Source organism: Haliaeetus leucocephalus, unplaced genomic scaffold, assembly GCF_000737465.1.
Source record: "Haliaeetus leucocephalus isolate CR32 unplaced genomic scaffold, Haliaeetus_leucocephalus-4.0 Scaffold944, whole genome shotgun sequence".
Classification (NCBI taxonomy): domain Eukaryota; kingdom Metazoa; phylum Chordata; class Aves; order Accipitriformes; family Accipitridae; genus Haliaeetus; species Haliaeetus leucocephalus.
In genome coordinates this window covers 2,184,762-2,205,753 of record NW_010973380.1, presented here as the reverse complement: position 1 = coordinate 2,205,753, position 20,992 = coordinate 2,184,762, and the positions used below count along the sequence as shown (strand labels likewise).

Sequence of the window (20,992 nt, the reverse complement as noted above, 5' to 3'; positions counted from 1 at the left end):
CTATACTGAAAACATCAATCTGTGGCCTCAAAAAGTAAACACACATAGACCAGCTTTTACTGATGGCTGTTAGATAACCAAGTACCTTCTAATACCAACTCATTTTTGAAAATGTGACATATGATTTTGTGGAAATTTGCTCCCAACATCCAACTTCTTACTGTATATTGGGACTCCACAGATAACAGATAGGTTTGGTTTTTTTTCCCTCGGCAGAGTTGAAAACAGCAGTGCACACAGCTTCAGTCCTACAAAGATTTAAGCAAACTACAGCTCTATTTACTGAACTCTCTGACGTGGTGAGTTCCAGGAATGAAGAAGTCTTTGGAGGATTGACCCTGGACCAAAGTTAATAAAAAAAAGCAGCCCAAGAGAGAAAGACGACTAGTATAAAATAACGCATGTTGTATAGTACAAGAAAAAGCACAAGCAGAAGGTATAACTTTTAGATATTGTGGACAAATGCATCTCTTATTTTCACCAGTTTCCACTACAGCCTCTTCTGTTGTCTTCTCCTTCTCTTCCACCTCACCTCGTTCCCACTCAAACCCCTTTACATTATTGTATTTCATTAATCAATAATCTGGTCCAAACTTTTATTACTGTAAATTGGACTTGAGCATGCTCAGTCAAATAATCTCTTGCCAAATACTGGAAATCTCTCTTGCAGTAGTTACCAAATGATGCAAAAAATATTCACTCATTTACATTTCTTAAAAAACAACCTGAGAGAAAAGGTGTTATTTTTTTAAACTTTAAGAATAGATCAGGAAAAGATACAGCTACTAGAGTTTTTTTTTACTTGATGCAAGTCCAAGAGTTCATGTCCCCAAGAGTAATTATTTAACTGAACCATTGTGACTATTTCCTTGCAAAATTAAAATAATTTTAACCTTGAATTTTTGAACCGACAATTTTAAAAAGAAGAGATCAGATTACAGTTTGTCCTGTTTCCTACTGGCAGATATGACTGAAAAACAAATTACTGTTTATCACTCTTCACACAACATGGGGGGAAAGGAGGAGGAAGCTCTTTGTTGCACTATAACCCAAGCACACAGGAGTATGAAATGGTTTAAAACTCCCGTGGCCTTGGGATAATTCAGCTTGCAGGCAGATGTTCAGAGATGTGGGACAAATATACTACACTACAAACTTGGACAAGCAGAGGAGACCACACACTCAGTCATACCATCTAATTTTAATCAGGCATTAGCCCAAAATTTTGGTCTATGGTAGACCCAGAAGGTTTTTTTATTTTTACAAGCAATATCCTTCATAACAACAGTTGCAACTGAGTGCTTGGTAGTGTTTTATGCCAAGAACTTACTTTCACTTATTTGAATTACAAACAAATGTTACCTGACAGGATACATTAAGGTGTACAAAAGGCCACAATGGGTAACTTGTTCGTGGCCAAAGCACATGTGAGCAATGCAGAGCAGGCAAATAATTTTCCTGACAGAAAACACTTTGAGATCAAATTCAGTCTCCATTTGTGACAAACTGGAGACAAAGGTCTCTTCAATTATTTTAGAAATCAAAAGAACTTGCACCAGTTTATAGAAATTGTTATTCACCCATGCAGAACTTGCACAATAAATTGAAAGGGCAAACAAGTTTTGAATTAAATTTGATTCTAGTGGTGACGCCAACTCTGCCATATTGATCCAAAAGAAAATATCTCAAGATTGCTAAAGGCTTTGTGTGCTGAAGAGGAAGGGAACGTTACAAACTGAAAAATGACAGGATTTTCTGCGTTAGTATGCGTACGCAGTATCCAATGTCAATCCAATTAAGTTTCCACCAAAAGGCCCCAGAGGCCAAAGAACATCACAACTAGAGCCAAGGTTAAAGAAATTAAGTGGTCCAAAGCTGCAATATGGTGCATAAGTCACTGCCCGTAGGCTGTGGTAACAAAGATGGAGACCTACATTTACTTCATATTGCAGCCACTCAGCAAATTTGAACTAAATACCAAATATTTAAGAATTTAAACACCGAAGTGGAAAGCTTAGATAGGGAGATCTGGCAGAATAAGAAATATTGCAATGTAGGCTCTAGGGGGTGGACAGCTGAGAAATAACAATAATCAGGTTTATACCCAATACTTGCTACACATATTTTTATATCCTACATACTGTGTAGGACTCAACAGCTCCAGGCAATATACTCTTGTCAAGGATAGTTCCTGGCAAGCAAAGTCTCCAGTTACCTACCCTAACTGTGTCTATTATAACAAATTCACAATTACTGTCTACTTTGGGACACAAACTGCAACCAGATTCACAGGTCTGCAGTGCCATCCCACTGAGGCCTTTGCTGCAGGGCCTTCCCGTGCGATGTATTCCACCTCTTCTCTAAAGAAATCAATTGCTCAGTTTGTAATGTTTCCAGATCTTGATAACATAAGAGCCAAAAGATAAAGTAGTCAAATCATGTGTTGCTCTATTTTCAGCATGCAGCACCATACACCAGGATTTTAGATCAACTCATTACTAGATCAACCACTGCAGCTCCTGATCACATGAAACAACTTATTTGAGTAAAGTTATCAAAAGCTGATTCTCCTACCTTGAATGCTTCTTTTAAAGAATGCTTTGCAGCCTTCACATGACCAGACCCCATAGTGGTATCCTGAAGCATAGTCACTGCAGACTGCACAGAAGTGGGCATCCCTTTTTGAGCCAGGATTATTTGCAATTGGGCTTGTACAGTCATTGCCATTAGTTTTTCTTTTTAACGGTTCTCTGACAGAAAAGAAAAATATCTGTTATAAAGAGGAAAAATTAATCTACATTGCAAATAGTTTCATTATTTTTCATTGTCTTCTATTCTCTGTCTATAGAGTCTTCTTATTACTGAACACAGGATAGTGTGAAAAACTGTTTCAGCCTTTTTCTGATAAGGTTATTTAAAGCATATAGTCTGATCCCAGAGCTTTCAATGATGACAGACTATAAAGTTTTAAAATACTCAAAGGCATAAAACTGGACTGCTGATGTGTCATTCACATGAACTCTGGGAAAATCATATGGAATGCTGATGGATCTTGAAGAATTCTTGGAAATGTACAAGTCCAGGAATTTGTGAACCAAGTGGACTTTGTCTTTGGGAAGCTTCACATGGAAAATGCAAACTCAGACAGCTCAGACTGACATGATAAACACTACCACAAACAGAGCTGCAGTTGCTTTGTACTGCTAGCAAGGCAAAATTCTAGACAGAGAAATACACATGTAGTCTCAAGTATTTCATCCTTTAAATGAGGCTTTATTCATTCAATGAGATGCTGCAGACAAATATCTTGAGATGTGAGTCTCAGCCTACAAGATCAACTCACAATGTTAGACAAAGTTTTCTATTCGAGGTGACAATCCATGTTGATCACCCTAATGCTAAATAAAAGGAAGCCTGAATACAAGAAGAATGGAGAAACACAATTAATAAAATACTTTCATGCATAAAAAAATTATTGCTCCATAGAAATTAGTAATATATATGCATTCCTGAAGTGCTGCAAATAGTTTCAACTTACTGGAACTATTCTTAGTGACTGGATTAAAATTAGAACAGGTTAAAAACATGAAAGAACAGCCAATTCCTGACACCAAGATCCTGTAAACAAACACCAAGAGGAAAGGAACTTAGATTATCAGTAAAGTGTGTTTTAGGTATAGGAAGCACATTCATTGTGTACTTTTTCTCTGGACCTCATTTGCTTGGTGGTTTTAGCATGTCTTACCTTCATGGCCAATACAATTTCTAGACAGAAAATAGTGTCATGTGCAAAGTCTCAGCAGCAGTTTGACAAAAGGAAAGCTGCATAGTCAACTTACAGGTATAAACTTAAGCACAGAGACAGAAGTTAGAAACTGTAGAACTTTCCTCATCCCACCTTCCAGCAGGATTAGGGAGGAGAAGAAATATCACTTGGGATGAGACAGCAGGTAGTAGAGTTTATGAATTCTAAAGAACAAGGGTACATTGCCAGGGCAGAAGAAACCTGTTCACCAACAAGAACAAGTTTAAACAGAACAGTAGAAACACGCTGAAAGCACTGTCAAAGAGGCTTTAGCTAACATATTAAAAGTAGACTTTGTGCTGGTTTCGTGACAGGAGCGAAGGACAAACACATGCCAAATAAATATCACCAAGTTTATAAGTATTTGAGGAGAACATGCTCCATTTTCCTAGTAGAAAGTCTGAAAAGGCAAAAAGGTAGTTCTTTGAGCAAATTCCAAAACAGAAAAATTAAGGTGTTTATTGTACAACTAAGTTACTGCAAGCTTTTAAAAAATGTTAATTCATTCAGATATTGCAGGAAATAAGGGTGTTTAGGTGTTTAACAAGCCTGGTCTTTGATTACACACACCTATCCATTAATGGATTACTGAATCACCAAGTTATTTCCCCTTCTGGCATGCTGGGAAGACCAGTGTGGGAGAACTCTCCCCTAGAATAAAGGGGATCACACACACCTAATATGCTGCTAACACAAGGAGGAAAAAGCATTGCTATTCCTTCCTGTTCCCTTGTATTTGGAAGAAAAAGTAGTTTGGCATTTCATATTAGTAGAAGAGGTATATTTTTAAGCTCTACTTGGGAATCATGATCCAATTGTGAGAGTCAGAAGAGAATCAAAATCACCTAGAGAGCATCTCGATGACTGATTGATATGCTGTAGAGAGCGATGTTTATTGCCCTCGTTAAAGCACCAAGATACTATGGATGAAAATAAAGTAAAAGCACGCATCGTAACATCTCACTGAGGAGTGTTTTTACCTTCCAGTCATGACAAGTGTTTTAAAAAAGCCACTTTTTCTTTCCCTGCTTAGAAGTTTAACAACAGTCACCCTGCATACATGCAAGCTGCGTGACTTCTGCAGACTGTGGCAAGCAGCTTGCACACAAAGCAACAATCTGGAACGAATTCCTCCCGCAGGTTGAATAGGCATCAGATCTGCTCGTCTGCAATAGCTGCAGCAGTGCAGCAGGAGGTTCAAGCCCAATCATTTTGTTACTGTTGTCTGTAAGGACAACAGAACTAGGAAATCATGGAGAGCTTTGAGGTACACGTTCCTTACCCTGAGAACCTCGTGATCAGATAGCGTATCCACACAAACACCAAACCGGAGCAGGTAGCCCCTCACATGGTTAAAGACCACCTCCCAGCGCTCTTGGGACTGGTGTGCTCCAGTATGGCCCGCAGATGAATGAGCTGCCAGGTCCTCCAGAAGAACTGGCAGTAGCTGGCTAGATGCCCACAAAGCTCCTGCACCAAAGGATGCAGGAAAATGGGACATGTACCCTGGCTGCTACCAAGGAACCACATGGACAAGATTTATGGCTTTACATCTCTTAATACTCGTCTCTATTTTATGGTCATGGTTGCTATATAGAGACATTATGTTTCCACAAAAAGAATTAAGATTTTTTTGGAGGTAACAAGTCGGTGGTTTCCTACTAGTCCTCAACAGTGACAAGATGGTTACCCTAAAGGAGAAGGAATTAGCAAGACTATTCAGGTTATTCAGTATCTATCGTGTCTCCTAGTTACCTCTAGCTTTGCCACAGCAAGTGTTTGATGCATATGCCACACCTGGAAAACTTGAACTTGAATTCAACTTTTTCTTAAAAATGAAAAAGTGTGTCAAGGATTTGACCTAGAAAGTAGCAAGATTTGTTCATTGCATTTGTTGTCTGTCAGTTTTTTTTAAAATCTAAACTATTGTACATTATAAAAAGAAAGAGAGAAAAAAAACACTGAGAAAATAAGAAAAATCCATTAAGTCAAAAATTAATAGTCCAGATTTTATAATTTCTTATAATGCTTCCCTCCCATAGGCCACTGGCTCTTTCAGTGCCTGGAGATAATTCAATCTCATACAACCCTAAGCTGTAGGATGAAGAAGGCTCTTCCTTTCTGTCCCAGAATGTGTGCAAGATGATGGGCAAAAATCAGCTGAAGAATACTTTTCAATCTTTATCTTCCTCATTTTTTAGAGACTCCCTCCGCTATAACTTCTGGAATTGTTAATGCCACAAAACTGTCAATATTTATATCTCCAAAGCACATGTTCTGGTATGCTCCAAACATTGATTAATGTGCTGAAAAACACGTCATAGGTATCTTAAAATTGAGAGATATTTTTGCTTAATCTCTGTAAATATTCCATCATAAAATGGAGATGCCAACCCATCACCTCAAAGAGGCTTCAAGATATGTTTAAGTGCTCTACAGAATGAGCACAATAAAAAAAGCATAGGAGAATAACACAAATAATTATGGCTTCAGAACAGAGTTTAAGCAATGTATAAATATGATATTAGCACACAGTGAACAAGGCAAAGTTACTAAATAATTTCTAATTAAGCAAGCATTGCTAGCCTGTGTACCCAAAAGCCTTTACTTACATGCTCTACCTGCAATTAGTCAGAAGCACAAGGAAAATAGTAGGAAGAACAAACTAAGTTCCAGAAACATCACTCTGGCATCTTCATTAAAGTTTCCTAATACTTTTTAGAAAGTAATGTATCTGATCATTTTGAAAATAAACCTTTTGTTTCTTTAATTAAAATCCTTTTATTTAGAGGATAGAGACAGAAATAAATTTCAGACTACTTTTAAATAGAATATAATTACACTGCCACATTCCTTTTCTCTTCATATCATTGTAATATAAATTGAGTGATCCTGTACCAACAAAATTTATGAGACTATTTCTATTGTCTTCACTAGGTACAGGACCTATAATGCAAATAAATATAGCAGTCTTTATCACCAAATTATTGCCATTTTGTACAAAAAAAATGGAACTCTAAAAATTCACATCTATTTTTACATGGAATACAATTCATTTTTGTTGTACTATTGGTGCAAAGTACCACTACACTGCATAACATTTGCATTTAGCAAAGTTAAATAAATTCCTTCTGTATTCATATAATGAACCTATTTGTAAGGAAAGGGAATGCCAAGAATCCAGGTTCCTTATTTTAAGCTGATCTACAAAGAGATCCAAATTACACAATGATCAGCTTTAGCTCTAAACTAATGTGGACCGTGTTAGTTTAGCTATTGCTAATGGAAATTTACACCCAGGGAAGATAGAGTCCTCTCATGGTGAGACTCTTGCTTCCTTTTGAAAGGTAAGATAAACTATGTAACAGGCCTAAATATGTAGTAATGCTTTCTTAATCATCTTTCAGTCAAAATCCCTTTTCTCAAACTACAACGCCATTTAAAATTACTTACACTTTACAGCATTAGTCTCTCCCTTCCCCCAGAGCTATTCCTTTAAGTTTCAGTCCCAAGAACTCTTCCTTCAAGGAATAATCTACAAATCTGTAGTGTCACAGTCATTGTTCCCATGGCAATAAATATAATGTTCACGACATTAATTTAAGAGCTCACCAAAGGATAAAGCAAAAGGAAACACAGGGCTTTTTTTTTTTCTTCACAGCTTTATTTCAAGACAGATATCCACAATAAGGGAATTACAGCTCTTGTTTTTTGTGTTTCCATATGAAATTAATTTTTTCCTTTTTTTACAACTTCTGTACACAAATGGGGGGTTACAATGCATCATACTGAGCCAAACGAACCACTGAGAAGGTCCAGCTACCAAGCAACACAATAGTTACTTGCTGCTGAACGATAAAGGTTATCCATAAATTTAGACTCCAGATTTCATTGATTTCTCCTCTTTAAGTTAGGTCATCATCAGCTACAAGAGCAATGTCCATAGGAATCTATACAAATGGCAGAAGACTTATTTACTTAAACTTCGGTGTAGCAGGTTTGGCTTCCCTTCTGTCTATGTAGAGAGCACACTGCGGAGCATCAGATGGGGTGCTCTTGCTTTTGGCTTATTCCAGCTGCTGTCCCATCATCAGGACAGCTTCAAACACTAACCTACGGCAGCCTTCCCAGGGCTGTCAAAGTTTTGAGACATTAACCAAAGCAGGAAGAGTGTTGTTGCTAACCCTATCCGCATTAGACCTCCTTGGGGACTTCTCTACAAAAGCGCTTCCCACGTGGCCTCTTCCAACCCAACCGACACACCTACACTTAACATAGATTTGCACTCCAGAACTGCCTGCTACTTTCTGCTGACTCCAAATAGAGACTAATCAGGTGGCCGGGCTGAAGATCTGTGCAGCCTACAAGTCTGAAGTAGACATAGATCTCACGCCTTAGCCCTGTGCAGTCAACATAAGGCCCACCCATTGCAGAAGGAATGTGGGTAGCCTCAAAACCAGCACAAATCCTTTATTAACAATTGAACTAAAACTGTTTCCAGGACACACTACTTTTCATACCGACAATGACTGCTGAAGTTAGATAAGGAACCCTATAAATAAACATACAGCTGCTAAAATGGGAACAGCACCTGCAACACCCTGAGCTTTTATCCATCCAACAGCTGTTGTGCCCGTGAATAGAGTAATTTCATCAAGTGATGATCTACACACTGCTTATGGTTTGTAATATGAGTAAATGTGCAGAATGGGAACATGTTTTTGCAAATACAGTTTCTTTACAGCTGAAAATTTAGCCTGTGAATCTGCTGTTCACAGCGCCTTCATAAAGTCAGTTGAGAACAGCAACAGAAACGTCAGACTTTTTCAGTAGCAGCACCCTTTTGAACACGATGCATGCTGCTGCATGACTGTTAATACTAAAACCAAAAAACAAAGATAACATTTCCCTTGAATTCTAAGTTCATGAAAGGTCTTCACAACTATTAGATGGAGTTAAAAAAAACCAAAAAACCCCCAGCCAGATAAAATGGAATTCAAACAATATTGTATGAAAAAGAAAAAAGAATGAACCTTTACTTCTTTCACTCAAAGGACTTAAATTTGCCAGAGCAAAATTTGTTTTTATTACACAGAGTAGTACCCAGCAGTCTTGAACTGTTGTTTATACAGTAAACAGTTCCCACATTGAAGGCATTTGTAGTGCTTTGTGTCAGTGTGTAGCTCTCTAATGAGCTATTGAAAAAGAAATCCTGTTTCAGCACTTCCACTAAAAAAAACCCACAAAACCCAGGACTGCTTTGGTGTTTGGTGAAGGATTTTTGGTTTTCTTTGTTTTTCAGAGACGCTGACACAGAGAAGTCAAATGTAAAAAGAAAAGACTTAAAAGAACTAAAGAAACTGTAAATAATTTTCAACAAAGTTTTAAAGAAATGAGTAGTACTGACCGGGTCAGAGGTAGCACTGGCTCCATCGGTCTTGCTTCGTACCACGGACTCTTTGGCTGCTCTGCATACAGAAGTGATGACTGACAATGCAGTGTCAGGGGGGAGACATGGCCAGGACCAGACCATAATGCATTGGGGCTTGATGCTTGCCTCACAGATGCACTCTCTGAATCACCAAAATGGCTGGTAATGTTGTAACTCATCATTGCAGGACTGCAGAATGCCATTGCAGAATATTCATGTCTGTTTTCCACGTAAGATGAGGGAACATAGACTGGACTGTGTTCTGCTGTCAATGTGGACTGATTACAGCTGTAGGGAACTGGAGAGATGATACCAGCGGGTGAGCTTTTAATTTCTGTTTTATTGCATCCAATATCCTGAAGTGGCAGCAACTGAGAAAAGTCCTTGTGAGAAGATGCACACAGGGACATTTTGAAGCAAGACTGAAGACTGTTGTTTAAATATTCATCCTAAGATGGTAAAGTATAAAAAAAGGTGAATTAAAAAGTAAGAAAGTTCTGTATTAAATCTTTTCTAGAAAAGAAAAAAGGAAACAGTAAGACAGAAAATATAAAAATATCTTATTAAAACAGATTTCATACCAAATGCACTTAAACAGTCAATGTTCAAATTTACTACCTCTAAGGAAAAGAAAGCATTCTTGAACTTCCTTAAAAATAAAGGCTAAGACACTTGCTGAGTTCAGACTCCCTTAAAAAATAATGAAAAAAACCCAAATAAATCACTTGAAGTCTGAAAAAAGATGCAGGTGACAACTTGGATCTTAACAAAAGTAACTCCTTACAACCAGGGTAAAACTGCTTTATGTCAGAGGCAAAATTACCCTATGGCCCACAACTATGGAGTGAGTGCCCTGAGAAATCAATTCTCTTCATAAAAACTCACCACCTCCTGTTCCTGCTAAAAGTGTACTACTTCAGCCTTCCCTTTATCAACACAAACATGTAACAGCAGGTATTTTGAAAGCACACAAACACACACATATACGTCTCCTTTACCTTCCAAAACCAGAACTCCACTGCACATCCCTCTCCACAGAGGAGGAAGACATGTAATGGATGTCAGTAAGCAAAGCAACTTCATCACTGAGAGGTCCCTGGATACGGCACCTCTGAACAGAGCCTTTATAAAAGTAGAAGTCACAAAATGCAGGTATTTCCAAAGCTGACAACATCAGAACTGGAGCGATTTCGTAAGGTCTAGAAGTTTTATAATTTCCTGCCACTCTCCATCCCCATTCCAACTACTCTCCATCCTTCATCCCGTCTGAATCAACTATCAAAACAGAGACCTGAATTTGCCCATAGTAAATACTCTTTGCCAGATTTAGGTATAACCACATTATTTAAGGGGGGGGAAATTTTGAAAAGAAAAAAGCCCGCCAAAACCATCCTTCTAAGACAAAACCCCTGTCCTGGAAGCATTACTTTTACAGTAGCATTTAAAAATACTTCTTTTTTATTCTTCACTGAGAGTTTCATCTGCAATTCATTCCAGCTTTGAAGACAGACACGCAGCCCTCTTATAGCTTGCAATCCAAAACAATTTTGTTTCCAAAATAGCAAGTTCCAGCCCCCAGAACTGATATTGTAGTGTACTTTTACGGATGGTAATAAGATCTTAACATGAAAAATCATGGGATAAATAAAAAATGAACCCGAGCTTTGCTACTCAAGAAGTGGCCAAAGTATTGATGCTAAATATTCTTACCTTTTTTGACCTCACGTGACCATAAAGCAAGATGAGGAAGATTCAAACACAGGTTTCCTGAAGTACCAGCAACCTCCCTGCCCCCCAAATTCTCAGCCAGATAGCATTTCTAGTATGCCATCTTGGGGCATTGACACTTTTTTCTCCTCTAGGGCCAGGACTGAGGGTAGAAGCATTAACAAAAAGATGTAAGAAATAGTCTTTTTTAATAAAATGGATAGTTTAGGGTCCGTCCTTCTCACTTTGCACTCTGTTGATGAAACTGAAGATATTAGTAGAAATAACCAGGAACTCACTTAAATCATCTCAGGCGCTTCTGTCCCAGCTGCTGTTTTTTCCTTTGTGGGAAACAGGAAAATGAGATATCTCAGCAGCTGTTTATGTCCAGCAGTTGTTGCACTGGCACTCCGATCCACCCAAAGCAAGAGAATCTGACCCACTCCTCACACAATCTACACGCTTCATTTGCCCCAGCCACATGCTTCATGATCTGCTCTAAGAGAAGCCAAGCATCAATTTTCACTGCAAAAAGCACTGAAAATCTCAAAGGCACTTTCACTCCCAGATTATGGAGCATGTATCCCAAATAATTTTTAAGCAGCAAATGATGGAACTAAGACATCATCTTAAGACTATTTTCAGTGGTTACTACAAATGGGCCCTGTGAGCACACTGAATTCAAAATGCATTTAAAGCTTCTGCGTGGGTAAAGCTGTATACTATTTGCAATCTTAGAGGCTGCACATATTCAGGGTGTGCATGGACACTCTGCAGAAGCATCTGGAACGTCCAGCAAGAGCTGACTGCCCTAACTGCATCCATCTGCTTCCCTGCAAAGGGCATACAGCGCAGGGTAACCCCAAACCCTTCCGAGAGAGGGACCTGAAGGGCATTACACCTCTGTTGTAGTCAGCTAGAGACATTCTGGTATAATACTTCGATAGTTTTTACAGCAGGCAACTGGTTGTGTAGTCTCCCTCAGACATTTGAAAAACAGATGCACGTACACTGTAGAAGCAGAGACAACACAGAGCTGGTACTACACCGTTTCATGAACTGAAATCAGCTGAGTTTTAAGTCATGTTTTTCTGGACAGGTAACCCAGTAGAGTAGTATGCAGGAAAACTGGCTGTTTAGCAGAAGGATATATTCTCTCCAAAGGGCAACACAGAGTATTTAGAAACATACACAGAAGTTATGAGAAGAAAGAGTGAAGTTTGGTTTAGAGGGAGGAGCCACGAGAGCATGTAAAGTCAGTACAGCCTTCCTGAAAAACACAACTGCTCATGACTTATTTACAAGAGAAGGGACTCTGGGTTCCAGGACACTAAAGAAAACTGTACTCATGGTCTTCAGCAGACTGCAATATAGTGAAAAAATAACAGCATTGGCTTAAGATAATTAACTTGGGTCACAGAAATAGTTTAACCACAGTAGACTATGGATCTACATGAGATCACGTTTTTCACATTTCCTTATACCTAGAGAATTTAGAATGGGAAGCTCAGAACCTCAAAAATAAAGTGAAGCTGCTGAAATTATCCAGTATTGCTCAGAAGGTCCTAAAAACTGACTGCTGGACTGTGAAGTTAAAGAAGGACTGCAGATTCAGGGAACCAGATCTTCAGATTTAAGGCTAGAGAAAACAAACTCCAGTAACACCAATACCTCAGAAGGAAGCACGACCACATTGAAGCCAAGGATTACAATAAGTAGTGCAACAGGCTAATAAATTTTTTCCATCCTGCTATAATATCGTCATATCTTAAGCACCATTCATTAAACAGAAACAAACTCCTACATAAAGTGAACTCCCATTCCAACATCTCCTCCTTCTCTGAAGAAAGATTTTAAAGCAAGATTCAATTTTAAAGTACATTATTTAGATCTAATCTATCAGCACTGCACTAGATCTGTACCAGACACAGAAACAAAACAGGTATCTGTTCATTTATACTACAGTCTTCTGAGAGACCACAAATGTTTCAGTCCACTGAGGTCAATGTAGCTTAGCAAGATACTCAACAACTGAAATGCCATTATTAAGTAAACAGCCATTTTGTCCAATTCCTTGAGTAACACTTACCATTCACAAATCTAAGTCACTAAGGGCAGGGTTCACATCTAGCATAAGAGAAAATGTTCCATTGGCTCCAGTACACAGAGGATGACACCACTGTCCATGAGGATGTAGGAACAAAAATGTGATGTTATCAATGTTCTCCACAAAAAAATATTAGGTTTCTGGCCCTTAAACAGCTCTACATATTGAACTCGATGTATCTTGAGAGTCACCATGCAAGACACACCAGATCAGGCACAACAACTAGTTTAGATGTCATAGTCAAACAGACACATGGGTAAATAATTAAGCCATCTGACCTATTTGAACAAACTCAGAAGCCAGTTATTGCACATTATCTATACCAAATATCTTTTTAAAAGCCTTGTATGAAATAAATAATTTTTTTTATTTTTTATTTTTATTTTTAGTTTTGGAAAGGGGAAAAAATATGTAGAGAGGGCAGCCTGCCATGTTTTAGAGCCTGCTTGGAAACATAATACAATAGCTTTTCTTAGAAAAACACAACAGTCTGCAAAAAGCAATAGTGATGTACGTTCTCAGGCACCATTTCATCAACATAACACTACAACATACATAGAATTTTATAGGCAAGGCATATATTTTGAGCAAAGACTTTTTTGGAATAGAGAATTAAGACGACCTTTTTCTCTGCTAGGCTTAAACTAAAGTGCAATCATTCTTCCTCTCATTTTAATAGAGGTGATTCAGCAAGCATGCATCCCACTACCCCACAGCCTAAAGCCCTCAGTCATCTTGCAAAGCGTTCTATTAATATTCTGCTAAGTTAAACTTTACACAACTCACCACAACAATGAACTGAATAATTTTCTCAAAAACGAATCATTAAAGGAAAATCATTCTTGATGCATAAAATGGCACTTGTGCTTCAAGTTTTGTGAAAAACTTATTACTCATTAAACACAGCAGTGCCAGATACTGCCAACAGAAGGCATATAAGTAAACAAGTTTATTATTACCTGAGAAGGACTAGATGCAACAAGTAGGGGACAGATGGGGAAGCAAAATGAAAATAAAGCTATCTGTCCAGACCTCAGATGTTGTACTCATTCCTGCAAAATTAATGGCCTGTTCTCAATGAGATCAGGACCTCCTCTGAAGAAAATATTGCAGATTAAAAGCACATGGGCAAGAATACTTCAAAATGCTTAAGCAAAACGAGCACTCTCTTTGGCCTATCTTAGCCTTTGTGTTATTGAGGACACTAAGAACTTCTAGGTTATTCTAAACATTCATAAATATATTCCTGGGCTCGATGCATATGACATACATGGTGGCACCAAGGGAACTGGGTTTGTTCCACCAGAGGAACACAAGACTGCAGGATGGTCTAACTGCAGTCTTCTACTTTCTGAAGTGAAGTTACAAAGACAACAAAGCCAGACTTCTGAGAAAAAGCGCACAAGCCAGGACAAGAGATTACAGTCATAAGTCAGTGCAAGGGGAAATTCCAGTTGGACATATGAAAAAATTCTCCACAGTGAGAATTAAGTACAGGAACAGGATATCCAGAAAGACTGTGAAATCTCTGTCTTTGGAGATATAAAAAAAAACTTGACTGAAGAAGGCTCTGAGCAACCTGACCTCACTTTGAGCAGGATGCTGGGTTAGTTGCTTTCCAGATATCCCTTCCCAGCAGAATTTTTTTATGATTATGTTCATCCACTACTGGAGGCATTCATAGCAGAGGAAATTCCATTTTACCTGTGCTGGAAAGAGTGAATCATATCAAAAGATCATTAAATACCCTGGACACTGGCCACCTTGTCAACTTTGCTCAAAAAGGTAAGAGCTGCGGGTCTTGTCCAAAGACAACCAGCATTTAACACTTCATAGTACCTGAAAACAGCTGTCTTGCATATACTGAAACGGGATTAGTTCACTAGAAGGTATGCAGACAATTGGAAAAGATTTTCAGATCTTAATTCAAACTAGAGTTAAGATTGACTACAGCAGTTTTTAGCCTTTCAATTTGTAGATCCTTCAAATGTTATCAGACCTCAGAATGGATTTAAGCTTTCTATGATTTGCATTTCTTACATACATTTCATAGACTTAAGGATCCAGAGACCAGAAATGGAATGCCACAGTCCTGCTCAAGAACAGAAATGCAAACTGAGAGACTTCAGCTCCTTTACTCTACATGTCATTACTTCAAATTCAATGTGGACACTCAGTACATATTCCATCAAAAAAACCCCCCTTGAATTTCAGTGTGAAAATTCTAGCATGTTCCATTAGAAAAGAAACATCTATTAAAACTATTACGCAAGTAGCAATTACAAGGATATATCAGAAGACTTTTTAATCACACTTCAATCCACAGCAGTATCATGGCAGAAGTCAGTACACAGAATATCACCCTTGTCCAATAAGAACTTTATTACTAAATGAGAGCATCTCCCTCTGATGCAAGGAAGGGCAGGGAAGAGTGGTACAGGCTGGCCTACACCCGGGACTCAGATTTTCGTGGAGCTGGGATGTGCATATGTATCCAGCATCTCTGAAACACACTTGGGTCTCTCAGCACACACTAATTAATTAAGCTAATTCTTAGGAAGTTAATTTTGAGAAGCTAATTTTTGGTTTGATAATCAGAACATAACTCTTTGCCAACAGCAGGGAATACACCAGTTCCTTGGATCCAGGAGGAATTAATTCCTTCAATCACCATTTCTCCCTTAACGACAGTGCCCTAGAACGAGTGTATAGGAGCCTTCCTCCACCCCATTACTTTCTAGTCATTAGAAAAGCCTGTACTGAGGGACATCTTTAATTTGTATGACTCTGCTGAGAAACAGAGTGCCATGCTCAATCATCTGGCATCAAAAAGAGCAAATATATATGGATAAATAGCCTCATTTTGCCCAGTAGGACTTTTACACAGCTTGGAAGGTTACTGAATAACTGTCTCTTAGTTACTGGCATGGTGTAGACATGAGCTGGCACAGGGGCTGAGATTCTCTGATCCAAGTCAAGTTCCTTCTGTTTACTCTTATAACAATTCAAAGTCTCCTGTATTAGAAATAAATAAATTGGGGACTGAAAACACCACTGCATTTATTGCCTGTTCTCACAGCACTTCCCCCACGCAAGTCTGTAAGGATATACAGCAGGCACACAGAGCAGTGCCAGCAGCAATGCACTCATGCCAGACAGAAATTTGAGAGAGAAAAGCGGGGTGGGGGGGAAGTCAATATGTGAAGAAAAACAAGTAAATCGGGCAATAGGAATTGAAACTTCCTATTCTCTCAGGGAGAGAATGTCTGTCTTGCTTTCGGAGGAAAGCAAAGGTGAGAGATTTTCCCTGGCAGCAGCTGTCCATCACTAGGCATAAAAACCTGTGATGGGATTAAGAGCCCTTTGGCCAATGGACGATAGAGTAAGGTCAGAACTGCCCCTAAAACCTAGACCCTCTGGCAATCTAGAGGCAACCATATTAGATAGGTGGGTAGACAAACAGGACATATCCCAAAATGACATGAACGAATTTATTTCTGCAGCACATGCTATACCACCCAAGGATCTGACCTGCACAGCTCCAAAATGCAGGGTGGGAGTTTCTGTTTGGCATGTATGTCAGTGAATGCAGGATTTAATTTCTCCTGGCTAAGCAGACACGATGCATTGGCTGTTCCCTTGAGCATGCCATGCCTCAGGCTCCTCAACTGACCTCTTGCTTTATGAGGCTGAGAAGCAATGGTGATAACCATAGCTGCCATTGGCATAAGAAAACTTTCCTTTCAAACATGCTGTCAGGGAATATTTTTTTCAGATCTGCATGACCTGAAGAGTGGAGAAAAAGCCAGACACCTTTTCCTGTCAGACCCATGTGCAATATCCCTTATTCCACTCTCTCCTCCCCCAAATAAAACAATCTTACTTACTGTGTTTTTTCCAGACAGTCTCTTTACTATGCAAATTATTTATGCTGTAGGATTAATTTGTGTAGCAAGAATCTGTTTCACTAGTGGTCTTATTAAGCAACGAGCCCAAAGCCTCTTCAACCAAGAGCACTTGTCAGCATTGGTTTCAAGACAGCTTATTGTGTCTGTCCAAGAAAAACATGCCACGTGCAAGATGCCTTTTTCATCACTGCCACTCAGGCAGCCACTAAAGCTGCAGAGTTGAACTGTGCTTTGGGAGACACTGAGAGATTTACTTCGTTTGTGTGACTATGTGAGCAAGGAGCGTCCAGTTTGCATCTTGCTCTACTCAGTATCCGAACGACACACTTCATAAATACATGGATGCCTTACCTAATGCATGGTTGCCTTACGTTTTACTGCACAATGCAATCTTTTGTCTTTTTAGTCATAAAACTTGAATAAACAACCTTTTCTATAATTGGATAGAAGTGAAATTCTGTATGAATATGAATGAAATGCAGTACAGTTTTAGCTGCTTTTCTGGTTTTAGCTATAAGTCAATTTGTTTCCTTATTGGAATTTATATAAAATACTATTTCACTTGTATTCATTTTGCTATGCATCTTCACATTAACAGAAAATTCAAGACTAAATATTTTTGCCCCTGCAATTTTATTCTAACTTCTTTTAAAAAAAGTTTTTGCAATGTAGTTATTTGATATCTGATTCTGATGACTTAAAAGGCTTACAACTACCTGATAAATTAATAACTATGCCATAACTTTCCGTCACAATCACTAATTCACTGAAATAACACAGAAACCAAGGTATTGCTTATTCTTGCCTTTCAAGCTATGAAACAGTTATAATGTCACATGAAATCCCAGATCAGATATGTTTAACATCATCCACAGGTAACAAAAGTTTGTGTATACATTTTAGTCCCGTAAACAAAAAAAGCTGTTCTAGATTTGTCTCATCATTAACCTGTGGGTAAAATCCTGTCTCAACTGAGTAGTCAGAATTTTCTTGTTGATTCACACAGGTGGCCATTTGTCTAATGTATTAATCAAGAAAAAACTTGAATGTCCTAATATTAAAATGAAATCAGAGAAATGATTCTGGGATTTCTGTTCTCTGAGCTTCATATTTCCTGTCTCTGGAGGAATGGACCAGCAAAGTCTTCTACGTGAATATTTCTTGCTGCTAGCAAAAGCACGTTTCAGATAACTGAAGAAGAGCACAATAGCATAGTGGATATAAAAATCTATTCAGCCCCCTGGATCACCATCCCTTTTCACTGTAAGTTCTCTGCTACTTGCACCTTTAAGTCAATATTCAAGAACCAGAACTAAAACTAAGTGTATTTAAAGAGATCATAAATTAAGATGGCTTCATAGTGTTTTTAATTAATACATTTGAATCTATTCCTTATCAGAATATCATCATAGACACTCACAGTGGCTGACTTATTAAAGGTAATTCTGCAATTGCAACATTTTAAGATCATCTCCAAAACTATGAGTATTTTCTTCCTATGATATTTTAAGTTTATCAGGTTACCAACAAATAAGTTCACTGGGATATAAACTAATTTTTGTGATTGTACTTTCTCCAGCAATACTTGAAGCTCCGTTAACTGATTCTCATAATTTACAGCACTTAAGAGATGATTGACTGTAAAGCAACCTCAGATTTAGTCCATCCTTTCAGGTCTAAGATTTTTATTGTTATTTCTCCTTTAAAAGTCCGAGGAAGGTGAACTCTTCACTCACACACATACATACACAGTTACCAGTCTGAGAATGGAGACACTACAGCTGTCTTCCTCTAACACTGCGTTACAGCCACTGTGTCTGTAAAATGTACGTTACATCTTATTTAAAAAGATACAGGAAAGTTAAGAAAGGAAAGCAAAAAGGATGATAGTGACAGAGGGGTGATTCTATGTTTAAACTTTGTTCACAAACATAAAGAGGAATTTTGATAAAGTTCTGAAATAGCAAATAAAAGTTCTAAAGCTTTAAATTAGAAATACAAATGTATTTACTGCTTCAGTAAAGGCACCATACTTTGGTCTTAGATTTCTCCCCCTCTTGCGGGGACAACAGATGAGCAAGGAATTTCAAGGATATGGATGAGGAAACAGATTGTTGGTAATACTCAGCACATCAGAATCAAATGCTAAATGACTTTATGTTCAAAAGCGGTTTCTCATGCAACTCATATCAAGACTTTCTCTGCACATAAATGGTAATTGTGCATCATTCTCCATATGACCAGCCATTCCAAGGTCTGAATTGCATAATTTGCTGTTTATTCCATCCTCTCTCCAGATTGAAATTTATTTTCTCTAATAAAACTTCACTTATAAAGCCTCCAAGATAAAAAGACCAGATCATTCTTGTAATTGCTAGCCAAAAGTCTTTACTAGCGTTCAGGCAGAGGTTCTGATGTGTTTGATGAAGATTTACACACATGCTGTCCAATCCTTAGTTATTGTGAAATATACCTTCTAGCATTGCCAAAAGCAAACTTAAGAAACAGGCTTGTATCTTGTTGTCTAATTAGGAAGATCCTTTTCAAAACTGAAGTTCTCATTAAAAGAATGTAAACCTCTATCACCAACTTTAATACGGGAAAACTACGTAGACACAGAAACTGTAAGAACTAAACCTGAGACATTTATCAGTATGAGACCTGGAATTTGAAAAGCCTGATCCAAAGTCCAGTCAAGTCAATGAGGAAACTTCCAATAACTCCAATTTGCTTTGGATCAGGTCCTAAAAAATACTCTGATGCTAAGAAGTGGCTTTTGCCTTTTCTTAGCATATTCATTTGTGCAGTTTTCCAAAAACATAAACCCCTAATGTATGTTCAAAAATACTCCTTCTGCCTTTAGTGCAGCAATCCTATTCTAATTAGATTCTTAAGCCAAAGTCCTAAAATACAGCAAACTTCCACAATTTTGTCTGAATCCTCAAAGAATTTTTAAAACACAAACCTGTTGAAAGATCATTTAATCTGCATATACTTTTAGACTTTAAGAACAAATGTGCACTGGAACCAAAACAAAACTCTTGATAATTTAACTATCTCATTTCACTTATAGAGGTTATTGTTCATAAATCCAGAGGCTATCAATTGCAGAGCTTTGTCAACATTTAAAATAATAAATATTTCATTTAATATAGCACGTACCTGATTGACACTGAATAGGGTTTCTGCTCTTTATAAATGTTCTGACAGCATTATATGTCAACAAGGTTTTCACATAGCAATTCTGGATTTGTTTTCCTTCTTTCCTTTATCTCTGATTCTAAAGCAGCTGTGCCCACCACCACTTAGTCATCAGATCTCAAATATGAATCTTTTCAAAGCAATGTGATGCCCGCTCATCAGTGCAAGATTACACAGATACTATCAGTGTTTCCTTTCCCTGTGAAGGCAAGACCTAAACAGAAGTTCCTCCTCCTCCTTTCTGACATAACAAGCTTCTGAATTTGTCGTTCGCTGCAGTTAAAGCTCTTACATGACTGAATCATTTTACAAGCCAAGCATTCTCACATTTAGCACAGAAACATGAATGATGAACTAACCAGTAATTCTGGAAGCAAATACTGAGATTTTAAAAAGGTAAATCAAACTTTTTATATCTTTGTTGCAGGAAAACCTGAAACAATTCACATTTGCTCTGAACCAGCAATGTTCTCATCTTAGACATTTGGGGCAATATAATTAATAAACTACTTTTTGGCATTGTTTTTAAACACCAGATGCATAAACACAGACAAGGGGGGATTTATTTTTTTTTATGTGACTACATTCCTTTTTCAAACAAAGCAAATTAACTGGAAGTCATTTAAGGTAATATCTTTATTTTACCAAGTTAATAGTAAAAAATAAATAAATTTGAAGACATGCAGCAAGGTCCAATTCTCAATTATACATTGGGATTGCTTTCAAAATGCTTGATTAATTGCACAGCATTAACCTCATTTACTCTAGGGAAGCTGACATGCTTGTAAATTTGCTTAGATAAAGCCTCATGTTATTCATTCTTGCATTTTAGA

At 37.9% G+C, this 20,992-nt stretch overlaps 1 protein-coding gene across 1 annotated transcript in view; it reads right to left on the bottom strand.

The window, feature by feature from the left end:
- Window positions 1-20,257, bottom strand: part of ESR2 (estrogen receptor 2 (ER beta)) — a 42,431-nt gene extending 22,174 nt beyond the window's left edge. Inside the window, exons 1-3 of the mRNA XM_010584144.1 lie at window positions 20,121-20,257; window positions 9,213-9,685; window positions 2,575-2,750 (exon numbers count right to left, since the gene is read on the bottom strand). Coding sequence (XP_010582446.1) covers window positions 2,575-2,750; window positions 9,213-9,646 — 610 coding nt within the window. The 5' untranslated portion in view covers window positions 9,647-9,685; window positions 20,121-20,257. The remainder of the gene's footprint in view (window positions 1-2,574; window positions 2,751-9,212; window positions 9,686-20,120) is intronic.
- Window positions 20,258-20,992: the final 735 nt, after the last annotated feature.